At 34.1% G+C, this 20,311-nt stretch overlaps 6 protein-coding genes across 6 annotated transcripts; 2 read left to right on the top strand and 4 right to left on the bottom strand.

Moving 5' to 3' along the window:
* Positions 1-1,102: 1,102 nt before the first annotated feature.
* Positions 1,103-2,572, top strand: LOC121222139 (uncharacterized). The gene is made up of 3 exons (XM_041102071.1): positions 1,103-1,256; positions 1,310-1,892; positions 2,474-2,572. Exons 2-3 carry the CDS (start codon positions 1,410-1,412, stop codon positions 2,570-2,572), a joined length of 582 nt encoding a protein of 193 aa, XP_040958005.1. The 5' UTR covers positions 1,103-1,256; positions 1,310-1,409.
* A 15-nt stretch (positions 2,573-2,587) lies between these two features.
* Positions 2,588-4,047, bottom strand: LOC107935330 (NAC transcription factor 29). The gene is made up of 3 exons (XM_041103731.1): positions 3,753-4,047; positions 3,360-3,655; positions 2,588-3,283 (listed from the first exon to the last, which is right to left on the bottom strand). The coding sequence occupies exons 1-3, from the start codon at positions 3,964-3,966 to the stop codon at positions 2,672-2,674; spliced, it is 1,122 nt and encodes a 373-aa protein (XP_040959665.1). The 5' UTR covers positions 3,967-4,047; the 3' UTR covers positions 2,588-2,671.
* Positions 4,048-6,981: 2,934 nt separating this feature from the next.
* Positions 6,982-8,611, bottom strand: LOC107935316 (ras-related protein Rab2BV). The gene is made up of 2 exons (XM_016867887.2): positions 8,316-8,611; positions 6,982-7,827 (listed from the first exon to the last, which is right to left on the bottom strand). The coding sequence occupies exons 1-2, from the start codon at positions 8,478-8,480 to the stop codon at positions 7,348-7,350; spliced, it is 645 nt and encodes a 214-aa protein (XP_016723376.1). The 5' UTR covers positions 8,481-8,611; the 3' UTR covers positions 6,982-7,347.
* Positions 8,612-13,191: 4,580 nt separating this feature from the next.
* Positions 13,192-14,866, bottom strand: LOC121222138 (uncharacterized). The gene is made up of 4 exons (XM_041102070.1): positions 14,807-14,866; positions 13,778-14,190; positions 13,591-13,689; positions 13,192-13,534 (listed from the first exon to the last, which is right to left on the bottom strand). The coding sequence occupies exons 1-4, from the start codon at positions 14,864-14,866 to the stop codon at positions 13,192-13,194; spliced, it is 915 nt and encodes a 304-aa protein (XP_040958004.1).
* LOC107935299 (NAC transcription factor 32-like) lies at positions 14,478-15,948 on the bottom strand. The gene is made up of 3 exons (XM_041102069.1): positions 15,747-15,948; positions 15,350-15,645; positions 14,478-15,265 (listed from the first exon to the last, which is right to left on the bottom strand). Exons 1-3 carry the CDS (start codon positions 15,946-15,948, stop codon positions 14,921-14,923), a joined length of 843 nt encoding a protein of 280 aa, XP_040958003.1. The 3' UTR covers positions 14,478-14,920.
* Positions 15,949-18,579: 2,631 nt separating this feature from the next.
* Positions 18,580-19,525, top strand: LOC107935331 (NAC domain-containing protein 1-like). Its single transcript, XM_041103732.1, has 3 exons — positions 18,580-18,832; positions 18,930-19,225; positions 19,301-19,525. Exons 1-3 carry the CDS (start codon positions 18,619-18,621, stop codon positions 19,352-19,354), a joined length of 564 nt encoding a protein of 187 aa, XP_040959666.1. The 5' UTR covers positions 18,580-18,618; the 3' UTR covers positions 19,355-19,525.
* Positions 19,526-20,311: the final 786 nt, after the last annotated feature.

Below are 20,311 nucleotides of genomic sequence, written 5' to 3'. Positions count from 1 at the left end.
CATGTGTCTCAGCCGTGTGTGACACATGGCCTAGCGCATGGGCGTGTGTTCTGGCCGTGTGTCCCTTGCATCTTAAAAATTAATAACAGAATGCTCAATATTTTTCACACAACCTAACCACATGGGAATGTGACCCCTGTAACTAGGAAAATTTTTGAAATTTTATGAAAAATTCTATGAGTTTTCGATTTAGTCCCGACTCATTCCTAATGTATGTTTTGGGCTCGAGGGCCCTAAATTACTCGTTTCATGCCTTGCCACCAGTAAAACTGTTTCAAATCGTTGTACATTTTGGTACTTCCCGGATGAACAGATAAGCAGCCATTATGTGCTTCGTGCAAAATCTTCTGAATAAATTCTGAATTCCTCGATATGCAAATTCTATTCCGAAGCCTTAAATAATCATCGGTTCCAATCTGAAACTCTGAATTAGGGATGGTCTCACATTGAATTCGTTAAACTTTAACCTATCATTATATAAAATATTTAAATTGGCCAACTTAAATAGTATAAATTGATATTGACGTAGCCGAATCAACTTAACATTGACTAAATTATCTAATTAATCAATTCGACTCGATTTAAATCAACCGATTCAATTATGAAATTTAGTAACTGACATTATCAAATAAACTAACCATATAATCATTTAACCAATTCAGCTCAGTCGATTTTAGCGGATTTAGGTGTGGCTTCGCTTAATTTTTATTAGGGTCTGTTTGATAAGGGGAAAATATTTTCCGGAATTGGTTTTCCACATTTTCCGGTATTTGATTGGGGTAAAATGATTTCCTATTGTAAAATATTTTACAAAACACGGGAAAAGGAGTTCTTGTTTTAGGAAAATGTCTTACCGTTTTGAATTCGGTAAGACATTTTCCGGAAAATGACCCATTCTTCTCCCCTTTCCCCTTCTCCTTCCCTTTCCTGTTTCGAAGCCTACAATCGCCTCCAAGCCATGGCAGTGGCCTTCGGAGAGAAGTTGCCGATTCTCGAAAATTGTAGCCCTCGACAGTCAATCTAATGGAAAAAGCTCTCTCCTTGAAGCTTTGCTTGGATTCCGTTTTGCTTTTGCCCAAAATCCATTCGATGCGTCGTTTCGCCCCCGCTAAGGGAGAAGCTTTAGAGGGATCCCGGTTCTGGTAATGCCTGAGGCGTCGCAGCCTCAGTCTCTTAAGCCCAAGATGGTATCCATCCCCGTCCACTTCATCGGTTCGGAGCGGGGTAGATCCGACTCGGCAATCAAGATCCAGAAGGTGTTTCGGGGATTTCTGGTAAGAAAAAACGTGAAGAAGATCATGGCAATAAGGGAGCAAGTGAATGACATCGAGCGTAGTGTTTCCAAGACAGAGACTGTGGAATTGATTCGGAATGACCCAAAGTAGAGATTGAAAGTGAACGAGAATCTGATGAGCTTGCTTTTCAAATTGGATTCTGTTAAAGGAGTGGATTCTTGTGTCAGGGATTTCAGGAAATCCGTTATTAAAAAGACGATTGCGTTACAAGAGATGGTTGACGCCATTATTTCTGGTAACCAGTCCGTGGATTCCAGCAATAATGCGGAAGTAATTGACCAAAATCAAGGTATTATCGATTCTTCAGATAAAAGTAATCAAATTTTAGAGTGGGAAGCAACAGAGGATGCTGAATGTGTGGCTAATTTGAGTGAATCGGAAGGAAGTTTTACTGTTGCAGTCGGAGGGAATGAGGAGAAGATATTGGAAAGCAGTGGGAATGAGAGTCAAAGCAATTGGTTAGGAGATGAAGAAGGTGAAAATAGAAGAGGGCAGTCTGATAATTGCTCTCTTTTGTTCTCTGATAATAGAAGAGGGCAGTCTGAAAATAGAAGTGGGAATGAGAGTCAAAGCAATTGGTTAGGAGTCAAAGCAATTGTTCTCTTTTGTTCCAAAAAATCAAGAACGAATCATTGTATACACACCCTAGAATATCATGTCTTATATCCAACATCATTTTTTGGCATCACATATCCCATGTCTTGAATCCAAAATCATATCTTCAACCTCAAGTAAACTGGGCTTATTGGGATCCATCTAGAGTTTATAATTTCCCTTATTACTTTTATAAGTAATATATTTTAAGAAATAATATTTAACTTTTATAATTTCCCTTATATTAATATATGTAAAAACAACTTTTCCGGAAAATATTTTCAGGAAATCTGCCAAACAGCAGAAAATATTTTACACAGATTCAATCAAACACCAGAAAATATTTTCCAGTAAATCATTTTACAGAAAAGTAAAACATTTTCCAGAAATCATTTTACGGAAAACATTTTACTGGCAATCAAACAGACCCTTAAATTCAGTGTTGGTCGGTACCATGAAAATTAAGATTTCCTAATGGATAGCTATATGAATTAAACAAATGATTTGACTTGTGCTCAGATGCGCGTTTTAATCCACTTCGGATTCGTTGATATTTGACTTGGGTTTATGAATTATTTATGCAGGATGTTTTGCTCCATAGCTACCGTTGGAGTTTCAATGCATTTGCAGCTAAATTAACCAAAGATGAGGCAAATAAACTTAAAGGTAATGAAGAATTCTAAAAATATTTGTAAACACGAATAAATAACAATTAATACATACATACACATGAACAAAAAATTCTACATTAAATTACAACATGAACATTATCATGAAACAACTTATAATGGTGGTGGCAACCCAGAGTGAGGATCTTGATTCAACTGATCAAGATCAAAATCACTTGAAAAGTGCTGCTGCATGTTAATCTGGAAAAGTGCTGGGTCAGAAACACCACAATCTGGCATATTGAACCCTTCAAGTGTAGGATGTTCAAACGTATAATCACCATATTGGTTGAAATATGGCGTTGAATAAACTTGTTCTGGAAACCAAGAACTAGTTCCCTGTGGCATTTGTACATTAATGGGTTCATAAAGAGGTGCAAACGCAATCCCATTTTCAAGCATCTGGGAACTAGTATTTATGGGTTCATAAAGAGGTGCAATCCCATGTTCAAGCATTTGGGAACTAGTATTTATGGGTTCATAAAGAGGTGCAAATGCAATCCCATTTTCAACCATTTGAATTCCATTGTATGGTGGAATTGCACTTCTATCAGCTTCAGCTTCACATTCCACTTGATGACCTTCTTGTTGAACCATTTGGGCTCCATCATAAGCTACAGTTGTAGCTGTATCGGCTTCCTCTTGATTACCATCTTCTAAGGTTTCATGTTCTAGCTTTTTTACCCTAGGGTTCTTATATACCCTACATAATACCCAATCATCAAGCTGAAAAAAAGAAGAAAAAATTAAGTGTCGAATTCGAATAGAAATACTCGATAAGATAATATTTGAAGGATCGTACCCGCATGTCTTCGTTGCCGAGTCTTTTTCTAATCGGAGCATCGGTTAATACGTATTCATGCATGAGCCAATTGGTTTTAACACCTTTTGGTGGTTTCCCTTGGTAAAAGACTAAACTCTTCTTCAATCCAATCTTCTTTCCTTTACGACAGATCAACTTATCAGCTCCGGTTGCTTTCCAATACCCGTTACCGGCATTCCTCGCCGGCCTCGAACCATTTGCGTATTTTCGATCTCTTGGCGTGAAGAAATAATATTCGTTTCCAACCCCATTTGAGAGTGCATTGTTGCTCATCGCTATTGATAAAAAAACCAAGACAAAACAACACCACCAAAATCATGGAAAAGCTTAAAGAAAACAAAAGAAAAAGGCAAGAAAAGAAAAACTGGGTACCTGTAAGAGTTTGGGGATCATAGTTGTAGAGTAAAACCTCTTTGATTCTGTTGGGTGGCAAAGGCAATCCAAAGATTTTGGGTCTCAAGTAAAAATTAATAATCTCGTCATCCCTCGGTTTGAATCTATAACCAGGAGGAATTGATCTAAGGCAAGCTTCGTCTTTTTCTTCCATCAACATGACTGGATCCATGAAAACTTGATTATCTGACATTGAAGAATGTGCTTACAGCTCCAAAAAACAAGTAAAATTTTCTATCTGAAATATTTTGTTGTCTAGTCTTTATGTAGACTTAGGGTTAAGTTTAACCGACATATTAATTTTTTAATATTTAATTTAATATTAATTATTTAATAAAATAATGTTAGATAAATTAGAATTGAGATAGATTTCGAAGTCTTAATCTTTTCATATTTTTAATTAATTATTGATGAAAAAAAGTTATTAGATAATATGGAATTTGAATTAGGATAATTGTTAAAGGATAATTGATTATTTTTATTTTTATTTTTATAAAATTCCCGTAGTTAATCTTTAAAACAATTCTCATAAATATCATTTTAATTAAATAAAAAAGTAAATATCATTCTGAATATTTTAAAATATAACGAAGCAGCTTTCTTTAACCTAAGCTATTGTTGTTGGTATAATATATTAATGATTAGACATCAAGAGTAGTGTGCTATGTTTTATCTGAATATGCAATAAATTTTTTAATACATTCAGTTCATACGGAGAAATGTAGTTTTTAAAAGTTTCACGCCAAGGTCGCGACGACGTGTATATTCATATCACGACGCCATCCACTGTTGAACGAGGCTGTGACTTCAAGAACCCCTTGTTAATTTGAGTATCAATATATGCATAACTACTCATTTTTAGTATCAAATATCCGTATGACCTTGAAAACAATTAATACCAAGGTGACAAAAATTACCAAATTTATGAGTTAAATGTTTCTTTATCCTATTCAAATACAAATGTGTTTCATGAATAGTGGTGATAAAAATAAAAGTATCGGCCACTGTAGTTTGAATCGGATTGCATCAATCGGACACCCCACACCCGACTCAATCACTGGATTCAAATGAGAGAGGTCCAACTACATTGCAAGAACAACTCAGATAGCTCAATGCAAATTCACAAAGTTTAACAAATAATTTTCTTATATTCCAAATCAACCTTCATTCATATTCATGTACATACATTCCAGATGATAATCGACTTCATTTAACATGTCTCAAAATTTCTCGGGGTAAAAATGGAGTCGGATTCGAATTCGAATTCGAATTCAAGCTCAATCTATTAAATTCGAATAGTGTGTCTCAAGACATGGTTTCATCGGATCGGGATTCAGATAACATACTGATTGTCATAATTTTCATAATTTATTGATTTTAAATTTAAATAAAATTTCATAATTTTCAGCTAGCTATTAATAATTGTTGGGTACAGTGGTAAGACACATAACACTTTTAAGGAGATAATGCAAGTTTGCTTTAATGTCCAAATTGGTATATAAGATTTCTTTTAAATTAGTATCTAAGTTTGGCTTCCGTCACACATTTTAGTCCATTTTAGTAACTCCATGAAAGTTAGATGGTGTGGACTTGAACAATCTATTTTTGACTTGTGTTGCCCATGCCACATCATTAGCTTACGTGTTTGTGATAATATTCTAAAATGACATACTTTTATGTGTTAATTACATATATATTTTGAGTATGATCCTACTAATTTGGGTTGTTTATGGTTTTTTTATCTTGTAGGGACTAAATTGAAGGTTAAAAGAAATTTGGGGGTAAAAGGCATGAATTTAAAGACAAAACGGGTCAGCATGCGAAATAGGGAATAAGTGGTGCCGAAAATACAAAGTGTGGAAGACTTGGGGCAAAAATTCAAAGAAGAGATTTATGAACATTAGACTTTATTTAAATTTGAATTTTATTTTTAGGATTATTGTTAGGATTATTATGATATTGTTTAAATTTAATTTCAAATTATATCTTTTAAACATTATAATCTAGAGGTTAAATAGGAACAAACTAGGTTTTTTATGTACTATAAATAAGGGATGGAGTGACATAAATATTAACTCATCATTTCTGTAAAAAAAACTCCTTCCCCTAAGGCTCTTAGCCTTTTGTTTTTTTTTCATTTCCAATAAAATTTCATTCCATTAAACTTGTGTTTTTTTCCCCAAAAAGCATGAACAACAAAACTCATCTAGCCGAATGTTATCAAGATTCCTCAAAAAGAGTTCATAAGGCTTAGAGCTTGCACTTAGCCCTTCTCAACGAGTATTCATCATTTCTCCGCATTACGGGATTGACACTTCCGTCCATGTCCTTCCAAAAGTAATCTTTTCATTTTGTGCAAAGATTACCGCTTTGTATGTTTTGGGAAGGTTGCACAGTCGGTTTGCTAACTTACTGCGTCAGAGGTTGTGGAGCCCAAGAGACGAAATGGTGTGACATTAGCTATTGAGAAACGATGATTTAGTGTAAGACGGTCCTATAAAAATGACGGTTGACTAGAGTCAGGTTCCTCTAAATCGTAAGGCTAAAACCTAAGTGGAGCTGGTGGTCGTAGGCATCCTCTTTCACTATAACTGGCTTATTATAACAATTACGGTTTCCATCTATTTAATTTTGACTCATCCACATTGTTAATTTTGTTTTATTTTATTTTTTTCTCAGGTCAGCTATTTTTCTTGGGCACGACTGTGCTTGGAATTTTGAGAAACAAGGAACTGTGGTGATCCAATCCCTGAGGATTTGACCCTACTCCCTTATACTATTTCTTTTCGTTATTTAGGGATAATATATTTGCCATGTATAACAACCTGCTTGATTCACATCATCCAATTTCAATATAGTTACAAAAAACGGATTAAAATAGGTGATGAAAACCAACCTTAAGTACCAATTTAAACATTGAAACTATAAATTTAGGTACCAAAAAATATATTTATTTTTAAATTTACAACATGATTAAAATTAAAGCTTTATTATTAAATTAGCCCCCTTAATTATAGCACTTAAAGTTTTTTAAGTCAAAAGTCACAAATAAACCATTATGTCTCATTTTATTAAAAAAAGTATACATCTAATAAAAAAATGTGTTAGGTGTTACGTTTTTATTCATCGATATTATTATTTTTAAAGTAAATAAGAATAAAATTGATAGTTTAAGTGAAATCGAAAAAATAATAATTCAGAGCTAAAATTTACTAATAAAGCCAATAATTAACACCAAAATTTTATTGAAAAAGGAAAACAGAATCAAAGTGCTGATAACACCTTACAACACCTCTTCTGCATCTCCTTTTTTTTTTTTTTGGCCTAAACTAAAAAATATTTGGTACCCTTCAATCAATATCCCAAATCAAATCATGAGACCCTCATGTTTTCATCTTACATTGCCTTGACATGAATATATACATGCATGCATGCATGCATGCATACATACATATACATATATATTCAAAAAGGGTTTTCATGTATGTTCAAAAGGGTCAACAAAATTGTATGGCAATGCAACAATTTTTTTCCCCTTACATATCTTTATGTACTTGCAAGAAAAGGGTATCTTTTAAGAAGAACAACAAGCTCCTTTAGTTCCACTGTCCGACATATTGTTAACATTAATAGTTGTCCCTTGAGGAACACTAGAAGCTGCTTGTTGTGCAGCCAATGCCTTTTTGCTTATAATTTGATAAATATCCAACAAAATTGTCTGAAATGCTTTCTCGATGTTGATTGCTTCTAATGCTGATGTCTCGAGGAATGCAAGCCCTTCTCTTTCAGCTAAGCCTTGAGCATCTTCTTGTGAGACAGCTCGGAGATGGTTTAAATCGGATTTGTTACCGGCCATCATGATGACGATGTTCGAATCGGCATGGTCTCTTAGTTCACGTAACCATCTTAGGACATTGTCGAAGGTTTGCCTTTTGGTTATGTCGTAAACTAGAAGTGCCCCAACGGCACCTCTATAGTAAGCACTTGTAATGGCTCGGTACCGTTCTTGGCCTGCTGTGTCCCATATTTGTGCCTTAACTGTCTTCCCTTCTACCTGATATGAAAGAAACAGTTCCTAAACATAACTAGAAAATATACTAATGACAAATTCCAAGGTTGTTCGAACTCTTTACTTTTCTTAATCGAAATTACTTGATTCCAATTGGGTCCAACTATACCCGTTTTTCGACTTTAGTATTTCAACTAGAATAGTTAACACTATTAACTCGTTAGACTAACTTATGACATTATAAAGTTAGAGGAATCAAATTATATCAAATTAAAATATAATGACTAAATATTAAATTTAAGCATAATTAAGAGACCAAAATCATAATTTAATAATAAATCTAACCATTTCCATATTTGGATACCTGTCAAATTCGAATCTTATACCCGAGATCGAATAACATAGGTTCAAACCACTTGATTCACAAACTTTGTGTCTAAATAAGCAACAATTTTCAGCAACAATCAATGGAACAATATGCAACAAAATCGAACATTTAGCTAGATAGATAGATAGATAGATATAAAGGCAACCTGAAGAGTTCTTGTTGCAAATTCAACACCGATGGTAGATTTAGATTCCAAGCAAAACTCATTTCTTGTAAATCTCGAAAGAATGTTAGATTTTCCGACGCCTGAATCTCCGATCAATACAATCTTAAATAGATAATCGTATTCATGATCCACTTTATATGCCATTTACAATTTAATCACCTTTTAAAAATTGATAGATTCAACAAAAAAGAAAAGATAAAAAAAAATGAAAAACCCAAACTCGTTTGATTAACAATTATTACACAAAAATCATTAAATTTGGTGATTTTGTTTTAGTGAAGAAAGGCATTGCTTTCCATAGCCAAAGAGAGAAAACAGAATTAACGTACAAAAAGCCACTTAAAACGGTCTTTCAATGGGATCAAAATTAACTATAGCTAAATTCAGTCACCTTTTAAATAAAATTTAATATTGAAATCATATAATTTGTTGGTCTTTTTGGACCGTCTTCATCACTGATCATATTCTTCATTTGGACCAATAATTTCTAATTCAGAAAGTAACAGATAACGTACCATTAATATTAGGGTGAGTGTTCGATACAGTCGAGTTAAATCGAGTGAAAAAAATTCGAGTTAGTCGAGTTGACGAATCCTATTTCAGCAATCGAACTCAATTTGAAGTTTTTCGAATTGAATCGAGTCAAAAAAATTTCGAATGAAGTTGAGTCGAGTTAACGAATCCTATTATTTATACTCAATGTTGCGTTTACGAAATACAAGATTATTTAACTATATATATAAACAATATAATGATTTTACCTTTTAACTTAAAGAATAAATATTTATCAAAACGATGTAGTTTTGCCTTTTAACTTAATGGTTTTGACTTTTAACCTTAAAAAAGGTAAACATTTATCAAAACGACGTAGTTTTGTCTTTTTTATTCGGATTTTCGTATAACTCGAATTGTGAAATTTATATTCAAATTAAACAGAAAAACTTAATTTTTTATTCGAGTTGATCCGAATAACTTGATTAATTATCGAATTAGTGAATTTTTACCGTTTTAATTTATAGTAAAAAATTTACCTTTTTCAATTGGAAAGACCACAATTTAAGTCGAAATCGAAACATCCCAATTTAAGCTGATTAACCCCAAATTCAACACCAATGGTAGATTTGGATTCTAAGCCCTAACCCTAAAAATAATCAAACATCCTATAAAAATAATCAAACTTAAATCTAACATTGCTAAAAAAACCCTAAAAATGTTTAAAAAATAAAATAAAATAAAAACCCAAAAAAATATCAATTTGATTACCAAATATTCAACAAAACTCGGGTGGTGGTGGCATACCAAACTCAAAATCCAAAAGGTACTTATCAATAGAGAAATCAAAATCAGGGATGACACCAGAAAACTGCTACGGCGGCGACGGCGGCGCCAACCACTGTGGCTGAAATTGCAACGGCAATAGTGGCAAGTTAAAACCAACATTGGCCATGGGCTGAAACTGATTACCAAGAGGAAACATTGAAGTTGTTGGTGTCAAAGGCAGTGAGCAAGCTGATTTAGCTTTGCTTAATCGGCAAGCCTCATGACTTGGAGAAGAAATAAAGCAGAAACTTTCTTTTCTTTAAAGAACAGAAATTGAAAGCAAAAATAGAGAGTATATGAATGAAAAACAAGCTGAATTTTTCATTAACAAAGTATTGGCAAGTTGCCATTACGTAAATCAAACATGAGTTAAGCTTATAAGTCAAAATAAAACCTAAACACTTACCTAACACCACTTAATACATTGAAAATTGCTAGACTAGCTTGCACTAGTTGCTTTGCTGAATTTTCAGTCAATCAACATCTAAAATTACATCAAAAGATTTACCAACTAAGTTCTAAAAGAACTAAGTTGCAAACTATAAACTCAAACCAACAAAATAAGTTGAATTTGGACAATATTCACAAGTTCCAGTTGCTGCCTTCATGTGCTACTTCTTTGCTCCATGTGACCTGCATGGCCACGGTTGCTGCTGCACGTGAAGCATGGAAACTAACTTCAACACTCCTCCTTAGTTTCCATGCTTGTAACACCTAGCTGCTTCCTTAATTTATAAATCTTGACACATTAAGTGCCTTTGTAAAAATATCTGCGATTTGCTTCTCTGAATTGCAATGAACCAGCTCTATCTCATGAGCTTGCTCCATTTCCCTTATCACATGTAGCTTGATATTAAAATGCTTTGTTCTACCATGGAAAACAGGATTCTTTGCAATTGCAACAGTAGACTTGTTATCATAATAAATCTCTATTGCTCCTTCTTGATGTTAGTTCAAATCAACTAGGATTTTTCTAAGCCATATGGCTTGATTTACAGCTTCTGTAGTAGCAACATATTCAGCTTCTGCTGTTGATTGTGCCACAAGATTTTGCTTCCTCGAACCCCAACAAAACATGCTTGAGCCAAGACTAAAAGCATATCCAGAAGTGCTTTTCATGTCATCACACGAACTAGCCCAGTCACTATCAGTATAGCCTATTAACTTCAAGCTTTCAGCTTTGTTGAATAATACACCATGGCCAAGGGTGCCTTTGATGTACCTTAGCACTCTCTTTGCTGCTTGTAAATGCTGCTCATTGCAACAATTCATAAACCTCGATAACAAACTAACAGCAAACATGATATCAGGCCTGGTTGCTATCAAATACAGCAAGCTACCAATAAGACTTTTGTACATAGATTCACAGACTGGCTTACAATTTCTTGGCTCGATAGTTTCATGCCAACAGCCATAGGTGTGCTAGTTGGCTTACATTTCTGCATAGAGAACTTGTTTAAAATCTTCATGGCAAAGGATTTTTTACTAAAAAATATTCATTTTCTGATTTGCATCACCTCCATTCCAAGGAAGTAGTTCATTCTGCCTAAGTCAGACATTTTAAACATCTCCATCATTTTAGTTTTGAAATCGATCAACATAATCTTGTCTCCTCTTGTCACCAAGAGATCATCAACATAAATGGACAAAATGAGTTGTGTTTCAACTTCATTCTTCTTGACATATAGTGTTGGTTCACTAACACTCTCAAATCTCAAACTGACCAAATAGTTGTCAATTCGAGCATACCAGGCTCTAGGAGCTTGCTTCAAGCTATATAAGGCCTTTTTGAGTCTGTATACCATTTGTTCCTTGCCAGATTCAACAAATCCTTGAGGCTGGTCAATATAAATTTCTTCTTCCAGTAAGCCATTAAGAAATGCAGACTTCACATCTAACTGATGAATGGTCAACTACTTTTGTGTAGCCAAAGCAACTAACATTCTGACTATATTAAGCCTAGATACTGGTGTAAAAGTCTCAATGTAGTCTAGACCATATCTTTGGCTAAATCCCTTGACAACTAGTCTGGCTTTCAATTTGTTTAGACTCCTATCAGCATTTTGTTTGACTCGATAGACCCATTTTAAACCAATAGTCTTCTTGTTAGTAGGCCTTTCAACCAACTCCCATGTCTGATTCTTCTGAATCATGTTGATTTCATCAACCATGCCTTGCTTCCATCCTTCATCAGCCTTTGCTTCTTCAAAACTGCTTGGTTCTACTGTGGCAACATGTGCTCTCTCATAAATTTCATTCAAGAGCCTTGTGCCCCTGACAGGCACATCATCAATGTCCATTTCAGGACCAAACTGGTCAGGTTCTGTCTGATCAGCTATCAGCTCTTCAGAAATAGCTTCTGGCTCATTTCTTTCCCTATTCCAGCAACCTTTTTCATCAAAGACCACATATCTGCTCACTTAGATTTTATTTGTTGAAGGATCCAAGATCCTGTAACCTTTCTTGACTGAGCTGTAGCTTACCAGAATACCAGGTTGGGCCCTTTTTGACAGTTTGTCTCTTTTCACAGTTGGTATTTGTGCACAACATAGGCAACCAAAGACTTTTATATAAGCCAATGATGGTTTAAATCTAAACCAGGCCTCAAATGGAGTCTTATGGTCTAATGCCTTGGTTGGTAGCCTGTTCTGAATGTAAACAGCAGTGTTAACTGCTTTAGCCCACATGGTCTTGGGCAATTGTTTCTCAAACAGAAGGCACCTTGCCATATCCAATAGACTTTTGTTTTTCCTTTCACTAACCCCATTTTGCTGAGGTGTATAAACATTGGTTAGCTGATGTTTACACCTGCATCATTGCAAATAGCTTGAAACTGAGCTGAGGTATACTCAGCCCCATTGTCTGATCTTATAGACTTCAACTTGCATCCTGTTTCTATTTTAGCTGTTGATTTAAACTTCAAAAAAGCTTGAGCTACCTTAGATTTATATTTCAAGAAGAAAATCCAGCAATATCTGGTACAATCATAAATGAAAAGAATGAAGTACCTGTTCTCATTGAGTGAATTTGTCTTCATTGGGCCACACACATCAGTATGTACGAGCTGTAATCTCTCTGAAGCTCTCCAGGATTTATTGGTAGGAAATGGCAATCTGGCCTGTTTTCCAAGTTGACAAACCTCACAAATCTCATCCTTTTCAACAGAGTTGGTGAAGTTTTCAACTAGATCTTCTCTGACCATTTGAATAATTGATCTGAAGTTAGCATGCCCAAGCCTTTGGTGTCAAAGCTTGGAATTTTCAGTCGAGGCAGTACAGGCTGAATGTTGTGAGTCACTTGGCCAATTGAATTCAAAACAATTATCAGTCATAGTGACTGTCATGAAGCTTGATCCATTTGGATCAGTAATTTGGCATTCCTTCCCTTTGAACACCACTGAGTAGCCTTTCTCGAGCAATTAAGCAATGCTGAGAAGATTTCTATCAATTTCTGGCACTAGGAGCACATTTGGAATGACTTTGCCACCTGTAAGAGTGCATATTAACACATCCCCTTTTCCTTCAGCCTTTATAAACTAACCATTTCCAACCTTCACTTTGGTCTTGCAGCTTCTGTCTAAGGTTTTGAAAATGGTTACAGCTGGTGACATGTGGTTAGTGCAACCACTGTCCAATAGCCAACCTTTTGAGCCCTTTTTCTGAGTAGCTGAGCATGACACAGTAAAGACCTGCTCTTCATGGTCACTATTGTCTTTAGCCACTCGAGCTTCTACATTTTTCTGTTGTGATTGAATCTGCCTAGGTCTGCCCTTATTTTTGCAGGCCCTTTCAACATGCCCTCTCTTCTTGCAATGTTGACATAATGCATCTAGTCTAAACCAGCATTTTTCTTCCGAATGACCAGGCCTTTTGTAGTGCCTGCAAGGTTAGTCTCCTCTCCTTGCAGCATCAGGCTTAGGTCTGTTTTTCCAAACCTTTTTGCCTTTGTAGGCATTGGTGCTCGAGGCCTCTCTGGCCTTGGCTTGAAAAGCACATTCTTGGTGCTCTTCGACCCTGCTAGCTCTCCTTTGCTCCTGATCATAGAAGGAGTTGATTAGCTCACTTAGAGAGATGTTAGCTAGGTCTTTTGAATCCTCTAAAGAGGATATTTTTGCCTCATACCTCTCAGGTAAGGTAGAGAGGACTTTCTCAACTATCCTTGCTTCATTGAACTGCTCACCAATGAGCCTTATGCTATTGACCATTACCATGATCCTATCTGCATACTGCTTTACTGTTTCTTCTTTCTTCATCTTCAAGTTTTCAAAATCTCTTATCAAATTCAACAGCTGCAGCTGCCTTGTCCTCTCTGTGCCTTGGAACTCTTCTTTAAGCTTGTCCCAAGCTTGCTTTGGTGTCTCACAAGCCATAATTCTGGTGAAGATGACATCTGACACACAGTTTTGAATACAGGACATGGCTTTGTGCCTTTTAGTCCTCTCATCAGCATGTTGTCTGATTTGAGCCACTGTGGGATTGGCTCTAAGTGGTGCTGGCTCAACATCGGTGTTTACAACTTCCCACAGATCAAAGGCCTACAGTTAAGTCTTCATCTTGACCACCCATATGTGAAAGCCCTCTCCATTGAAAACTGGTGGGGCTATTGGAGAAAAGCCTGAAGAAGCCATTCGAGTTGTGTTTCAAATGCAATAGATTCACTAAGACAAAGGCGCTAGATACCAATTATTCGTGTCAAAGGCAGTGAGCAAGCTGATTTAGCTTTGCTTAATCGGCAAGCCTTGTGACTTGGAGAAGAAACAAAGCAAAAACTTTCTTTTCTTTAAAGAACAAAAATTGAAAGCAAAAATAGAGAGTATATGAATGAAAAACAAGCTGAATTTTTCATTAACAAAGTATTGGCAAGTTGCCATTACATATATCAAACATGAGTTAAGCTTATAAGTCAAAATACTAAAACACTTACCTAACACCACTTAATACATAGAAAATTGCTAGACTAGCTTGCACTAGTTGCTTTGCTGAATTTTCAGTCAATCAACATCTGAAATTACATCAAAAGATTTACCAACTAAGTTCTAAAAGAACTAAGTTGCAAACTATAAACTCAAACCAACAAAATAAGTTGAATTTGGACAGCATTCACAAGTTCCAGTTGCTGCCTTCATGTGCTGCTTCTTTGCTCCATGTGACCTGCATGGCCACGATTGCTGCTGCACGTGAAGCATGGAAACTAACTTCAACAGAAGTCATTGGAGCAGCAGCAGCAGCATTTGTTACAAAATCACCAAAATTTGGAACCTGTTGCTAGAAACCTCCTCCAAGTGTTGGATTATTATCAAACATATAATAATTACTGTTTTCACCGACAAGAGGAATTGGATTGTCTTGTTCAGGTATCCAATTAGTGTCTTGTTCAAAATTCATGTTAAATGGTTCAACGTCAAGTTGTTCATATTGATGATAAGCAGGTGGTGCAACCATATTAATGGGTTCACTAACAGCAGCAGCCATTTTGTTAGGTACAATTGCAGCTATATCAGCTTCAACTTTCTCTTGCCATTCAAGACCGTTCCCTTCTTGTGGGGTTCTATGTTTTTGCTTTTCTTCCCTTGAGTTTTTATATAATTTACACAAGACCCAATTATCGAGCTGAAAGAAAACAAAAACAATTCGAAAATAAGTACTAAATTCGAATGTACAATAAAAAAATTTCACATATTTGAAAGATGGTACCTTCATGTCTTCCTTGCCATGTCTTACTCTAACAGGAGCATGGCTTGATACATATTCATGCATAATCCAATTTGTTTTAGACCCACTCGGTGGTTTCCCTTCGTGAAAGACTAAAGTCTTTTTAGATCCGATCTTCTTTCCTTTAAGAAGGACCACCTTATCGGCTCCGGCCGCTTTCCAGTATCCGTTACCGGCTTTCCTCGCCGGCCTTGATCCATTTGTGTATTTCCGTTCTCGTGGCGTAAAATAATACCATTCTTTTTCGACTTCATTCGACGATTCCTTATTGTTCATGGCTATTTAATCAAAACGAAAATAAAATAACCAATAAAAGAAAACTAAAGAGAAAACTAATATTTTACAAATTCAGAAAAAATAAAGAAAAAAGAATCAAAACCTGTAAGAGTTTCAGGATCATGACTGTAGAAATTAACCTCTCTTATTTTATTGGGCGGCAATGGAAGACCCGAAATTTTTCGTCTTAAGTAATAATCCGTAAGCTCCTGGTCGGTTGGTTTGAATCTATGACCAGCCGGGAGCTTTCTGAAATATTCTTCATCTTCTTCTTCTCTCAGCCTCTTCAACATTGAATTCTCCATAATTTGATTACCTGAGATTGTGTTGTGATTATAGAGATGTATTAGAAATTTGAGTTGAGATAGATTTTGTTTTTGTTATTTCTGAATCCGCCCCTAGAATCTTGTTTAAATTTCATTTTAGTCCTATTTGCATATTGCTTCATCATTTTTACTCTTGATTTCATTTTTATTTTGACTTAGTCACTAATATGCCTGATTTCAACATTTTTGTAAAATTTGTTACATATTTATATATTTTAAACCTTTTTCTCATATATTATTTATTTTAAATTATTTTGTTATTATTTATGTTAAGTTTTTATATATTATATAGCTTAAGCTATTTTAAGTTATTACTCCTCTTGAAATTTTTATTATCTATTTTAAATTATTGCATATTATTTATTGTGAACTTGTTTTTATGCATTATTCATAAAAAATGATGATCTATCATTTATTTTAAATTGTTTTATATACCTTATTCCAAACTCTTTTTGTTTGTTTTAAATAGTTTTATTATTATTTATTTTAGGTTTTTTTATGAATATTATTTATCTTATGTATATATATACATTATCCATTTATTTTTATTTTTATTTTATATATATATATATATATCATCTATTTTTAAACTGTTTTGTATCATTGGTTTTAAAATTCCTTTTCACATCATTTGTTTTAAACTTATTTATTATCATTTCTAAATTGTTTTACATTTTATTTATTTTGATTTGCTTTATGCTATTTATCTTTAAATTGTTATATATATTATATAATTCATTTGTCTTTCATTACTAATGTTAGTGTTTTAATACTGTATATTATGTGATTATTATCATTATGAGTTCTATAAATTGTTTATCCATATTTTCGTATTGTTGTTATTCGTACATGTAATTTTTTTTTACTCGTATATCATTTTTAACATTTCATTAATTTTTACCTAAATTTTTAAAAAAAGAGATTTTTTTTTTGTAAAGGTAATATTCCATATTTGGAAATTCGGGAGATCGTGTCCTAACTTACTGGATTCCGATTTTTTCTCGTTTGACCTAAATAGTGGAATACCCCTTTTAAAATCAACTACGCTAGTTTTAAATAATAGCTTGTTCTCGAGAATCCGATATGTTGCATCCTAACTTACTAGATGTGGCATTTTGTTGTCCCGAAATAAGAATTTCTAAAAGCAAAGGCAATATTTCGTATTTGGAAAATTCGAGAGATCGTGCCCTAACTTACTGGGTTTTGATTTTTCTTCTTTAACCCAAAAAATCGAATATCCTTTTGAAATTAAAATGCACGAGTTTGGAAAATCAAAGGATAAGCTTGTTCTCGAGGGTTTAAAATGTCGTGTACTAACGTACTGGATGTGACATATTATTACTCTGGGACAAGAAGGTCTTTAGCATCCGCTTCGATTTATCTAAGCATCTTTTACAAAATTAAAATTAATAAAAAGGGGAGGATCATAATTTTCTAAATTCTTTACGAATTTTTGACTTTCGACATCAAGGCATTAATTAATCAATTAGGTACCAATTTTGGGCGTTTCGAGGGTGCTAACCCTTCCTCGTACATAACTGACTCCTGAACCTATTTTTTTAATTCGTAGACCAAAATCGTTTTTAGGTGATCCGATTACACCTCAGAAAAAATCGGTGGCGACTCCCATTTTCTTCTTTAAAAGTCGATCCCATTTTCCAAACCAAAAAATGGTTTCGACAATTTGTTTCACTAATGATATTTTAGCACATTAAATATGTATTGCAGTTTAAAAATAATAAAGTAGATTATATATTATTTTTATAGTATTATATATTATGATTTTTTAATTCATATAATAATAATTATATAAAGAATTTTATTAAATTATATATTATTTTTATTAAATTATTTTTAATAATAATCTTATTAAAATTTAATAACAATAACAATAATCATCTACCTATAAAAATTCTGTTAAAGGTATTCTAGTCATTTTAGTTTTTTTTTTCTTATGCTATTACAACATCATTTCAATCAACCAAACACAAGAATACTATTACAGTTCTATTCCATTCTATTTAACCAAACAATTGAATTACTGATTACAATTTTATTCCATCATAGTTATATTCAATTACAGCTTTATTCCATTATAATAAACCAAACGTACCCTTATTATAATAGAGGCTAATTACAAGTTGTTTAGTAATAGAGGCGGTCCGTAATAGGCTATTCAATTACTACTCTTGATGTCTAATCATTAATATATTATACCAGCAAAAATAGCTTAAGGTTAAAGAAAGCTGCTTAGTTATATTTTAAAATATTCAGAATAATATTTACTTTTTTTATTTAATTAAAATGATATTTATGAGAATTGTTTTAAAGATTAACCACGGGAATTTTATAAAAATAAAAATAAAAATAATCAATTATCCTTTAACAATTATCCTAATTTAAATTCCATATTATCTAATAACTTTTTTATCAATAATTAGTTAAAAATATGAAAAGATTAAGACTTCGAAATCTATCTCAATTCTAATTTATCTAATATTATTTTATTAAATAATTATTTTTAAATTAAATATTAAAAAAATTAATAAGTCGGTTAAACTTAACCCTAAGTCTACAAAAAGACTAGACAACAAAATATTTCAGATAGAAAATTTTACTTGTTTTTTGGAGCTGTAAGCACATTCTTCAATGTCAGATAATCAAGTTTTCATGGATCCATTCATGTTGATGGAAGAAAAAGACGAAGCTTGCCTTAGATCAATTCCTCCTGGTTATAGATTCAAACCGAGGGATGACGAGATTATTAATTTTTACTTGAGACCCAAAATCTTTGGTTTGCCTTTGCCACCCAACAGAATCAAAGAGGTTTTTCTCTACAACTACGATCCCCAAACACTTACAGGTACCCAGTTATTCTTTTCCTGCCTTTTTCTTTTGTTTTCTTTAAGCTTTTCCATGATTTTGGTGTTGTTGCTTTGTCTTGGTTTTTTTATCAATAGCGATGAGCAACAATGCACTCTCAAATGGGGTTGGAAACGAATATTATTTCTTCACGCCAAGAGATCGAAAATACGCAAATGGTTCGAGGCCGGCGAGGAATGCCGGTAACGGGTATTGGAAAGCAACCGGAGCTGATAAGTTGATCTGTCGTAAAGGAAAGAAGATTGGATTGAAGAAGAGTTTAGTCTTTTACCAAGGGAAACCACCAAAAGGTGTTAAAACCAATTGGCTCATGCATGAATACGTATTAACCGATGCTCCGATTAGAAAAAGACTCGGCAATGAAGACATGCGGGTACGATCCTTCAAATATTATCTTATCGTGTATTTCTATTCGAATTCGACACTTAATTTTTCTTCTTTTTTTCAGCTTGATGATTGGGTATTGTGTAGGGTATATAAGAACCCTAGGGTAAAAAGCTAGAACATGAAACCTTAGAAGATGGTAATCAAGAGGAAGCCGATACAGCTACAACTGTAGCTTATGATGGAGCCCAAATGGTTCAACAAGAAGGTCATCAAGTGGAATGTGAAGCTGAAGCTGCTAGAAGTGCAATTCCACCATACAATGGAATTCAAATGGTTGAAAATGGGATTGCATTTTGTTAAGAAATGGCTTAAAATTGGTAGTGGATTGTTGTTGTTGGTAGTGGGTTGTTGGTGGTAGTGGATTAGTGGATGGTTGTTGGTGTCCATTTTCAACCACAAATCTTTGCCAAAGTTTTGGACAATTATGTCCTTGAACTCTCTTATAAATAGAGAGGTTCATTAGCCATATTAATCATCCCAAACCAAGAGAGAGCAAAGCTTGTTCTTTGAAAGCTAGGATTTTAGCTTTCGGGTTTTCTATAGGGGTTGAGAGTTGTGAGGTTCTCGGGTTGTGTCTTGAGTGTAAAACACTTGTAATCTTCATCTTGTTATAGTGAAATTTCTTTTTCGCCTCTGCCCGTGGACGTAGGCATTAAAGCCGAACCACGTAAATCCTTGTGTTCACTTTATTTTTCGTTCCGGTCAATTTACTTGTAGTCATATCGGAGTTCTCGAATCGATCCTTTCCGCAACAAATTGGTATCAGAGCGTAGTTGAAGGAGTGATAATATTTTTCTGAATTGCCCTGTGACTGCAGCTTTGTCTGATCTTTCACATCAGGAAGAAAATATTATCATTCATTCAAAGGTTCCAAATTATGGCTACAAGTGTTTCATCGACTAAGTATGATGTCGAGAAATTTACCGGGAAAAATAGTTTCAGTTTATGGCGCATCAAGATGCGGGCAGTGCTGGTTCAACAAGGATTGCTAAAAGCATTGTCTGGTAAAGATAAATTACCAAGCACGCTTTCGGAAGAGCAAAAGGATGACATGCTAGAAAGAGCACATAGT

The sequence above is a fragment of the Gossypium hirsutum genome, chromosome D10 (assembly GCF_007990345.1).
Source record: "Gossypium hirsutum isolate 1008001.06 chromosome D10, Gossypium_hirsutum_v2.1, whole genome shotgun sequence".
NCBI classification, from domain to species: domain Eukaryota; kingdom Viridiplantae; phylum Streptophyta; class Magnoliopsida; order Malvales; family Malvaceae; genus Gossypium; species Gossypium hirsutum.
The sequence above is the reverse complement of the archived record's forward strand: the minus strand, read 5'-3'. Positions and strand labels throughout refer to the sequence as shown.

Excerpts from the sequence above, each read along its gene's own strand:
- LOC107935331 (XM_041103732.1), top strand. The coding sequence starts at position 18,619 with ATGTCAGATAATCAAGTTTTCATGGATCCATTCATGTTGATGGAAGAA. Across the intron at positions 18,833-18,929 it reads CGATCCCCAAACACTTACAG|CGATGAGCAACAATGCACTC; the intron begins GTACCCAGTTAT and ends TTTTATCAATAG. Across the intron at positions 19,226-19,300 it reads TCGGCAATGAAGACATGCGG|CTTGATGATTGGGTATTGTG; the intron begins GTACGATCCTTC and ends TCTTTTTTTCAG.
- LOC107935299 (XM_041102069.1), bottom strand. The coding sequence starts at position 15,948 with ATGGAGAATTCAATGTTGAAGAGGCTGAGAGAAGAAGAAGATGAAGAA. Across the intron at positions 15,646-15,746 it reads TGATCCTGAAACTCTTACAG|CCATGAACAATAAGGAATCG; the intron begins GTTTTGATTCTT and ends TTGATTAAATAG. Across the intron at positions 15,266-15,349 it reads ATGGCAAGGAAGACATGAAG|CTCGATAATTGGGTCTTGTG; the intron begins GTACCATCTTTC and ends GTTTTCTTTCAG.
- LOC107935316 (XM_016867887.2), bottom strand. The coding sequence starts at position 8,480 with ATGGCATATAAAGTGGATCATGAATACGATTATCTATTTAAGATTGTA. Across the intron at positions 7,828-8,315 it reads TTGCAACAAGAACTCTTCAG|GTAGAAGGGAAGACAGTTAA; the intron begins GTTGCCTTTATA and ends CTTTCATATCAG.
- LOC121222139 (XM_041102071.1), top strand. The coding sequence starts at position 1,410 with ATGAGCTTGCTTTTCAAATTGGATTCTGTTAAAGGAGTGGATTCTTGT. Across the intron at positions 1,893-2,473 it reads GGTTAGGAGTCAAAGCAATT|GATGTTTTGCTCCATAGCTA; the intron begins GTTCTCTTTTGT and ends TTATTTATGCAG.
- LOC121222138 (XM_041102070.1), bottom strand. The coding sequence starts at position 14,866 with ATGACTTCTGTTGAAGTTAGTTTCCATGCTTCACGTGCAGCAGCAATC. Across the intron at positions 13,690-13,777 it reads CTCTCTACCTTACCTGAGAG|GAGCAAAGGAGAGCTAGCAG; the intron begins GTATGAGGCAAA and ends TTCTATGATCAG. Across the intron at positions 13,535-13,590 it reads ATGCCTACAAAGGCAAAAAG|GCACTACAAAAGGCCTGGTC; the intron begins GTTTGGAAAAAC and ends CTAACCTTGCAG.
- LOC107935330 (XM_041103731.1), bottom strand. The coding sequence starts at position 3,966 with ATGTCAGATAATCAAGTTTTCATGGATCCAGTCATGTTGATGGAAGAA. Across the intron at positions 3,656-3,752 it reads TGATCCCCAAACTCTTACAG|CGATGAGCAACAATGCACTC; the intron begins GTACCCAGTTTT and ends TTTTATCAATAG. Across the intron at positions 3,284-3,359 it reads TCGGCAACGAAGACATGCGG|CTTGATGATTGGGTATTATG; the intron begins GTACGATCCTTC and ends TCTTTTTTTCAG.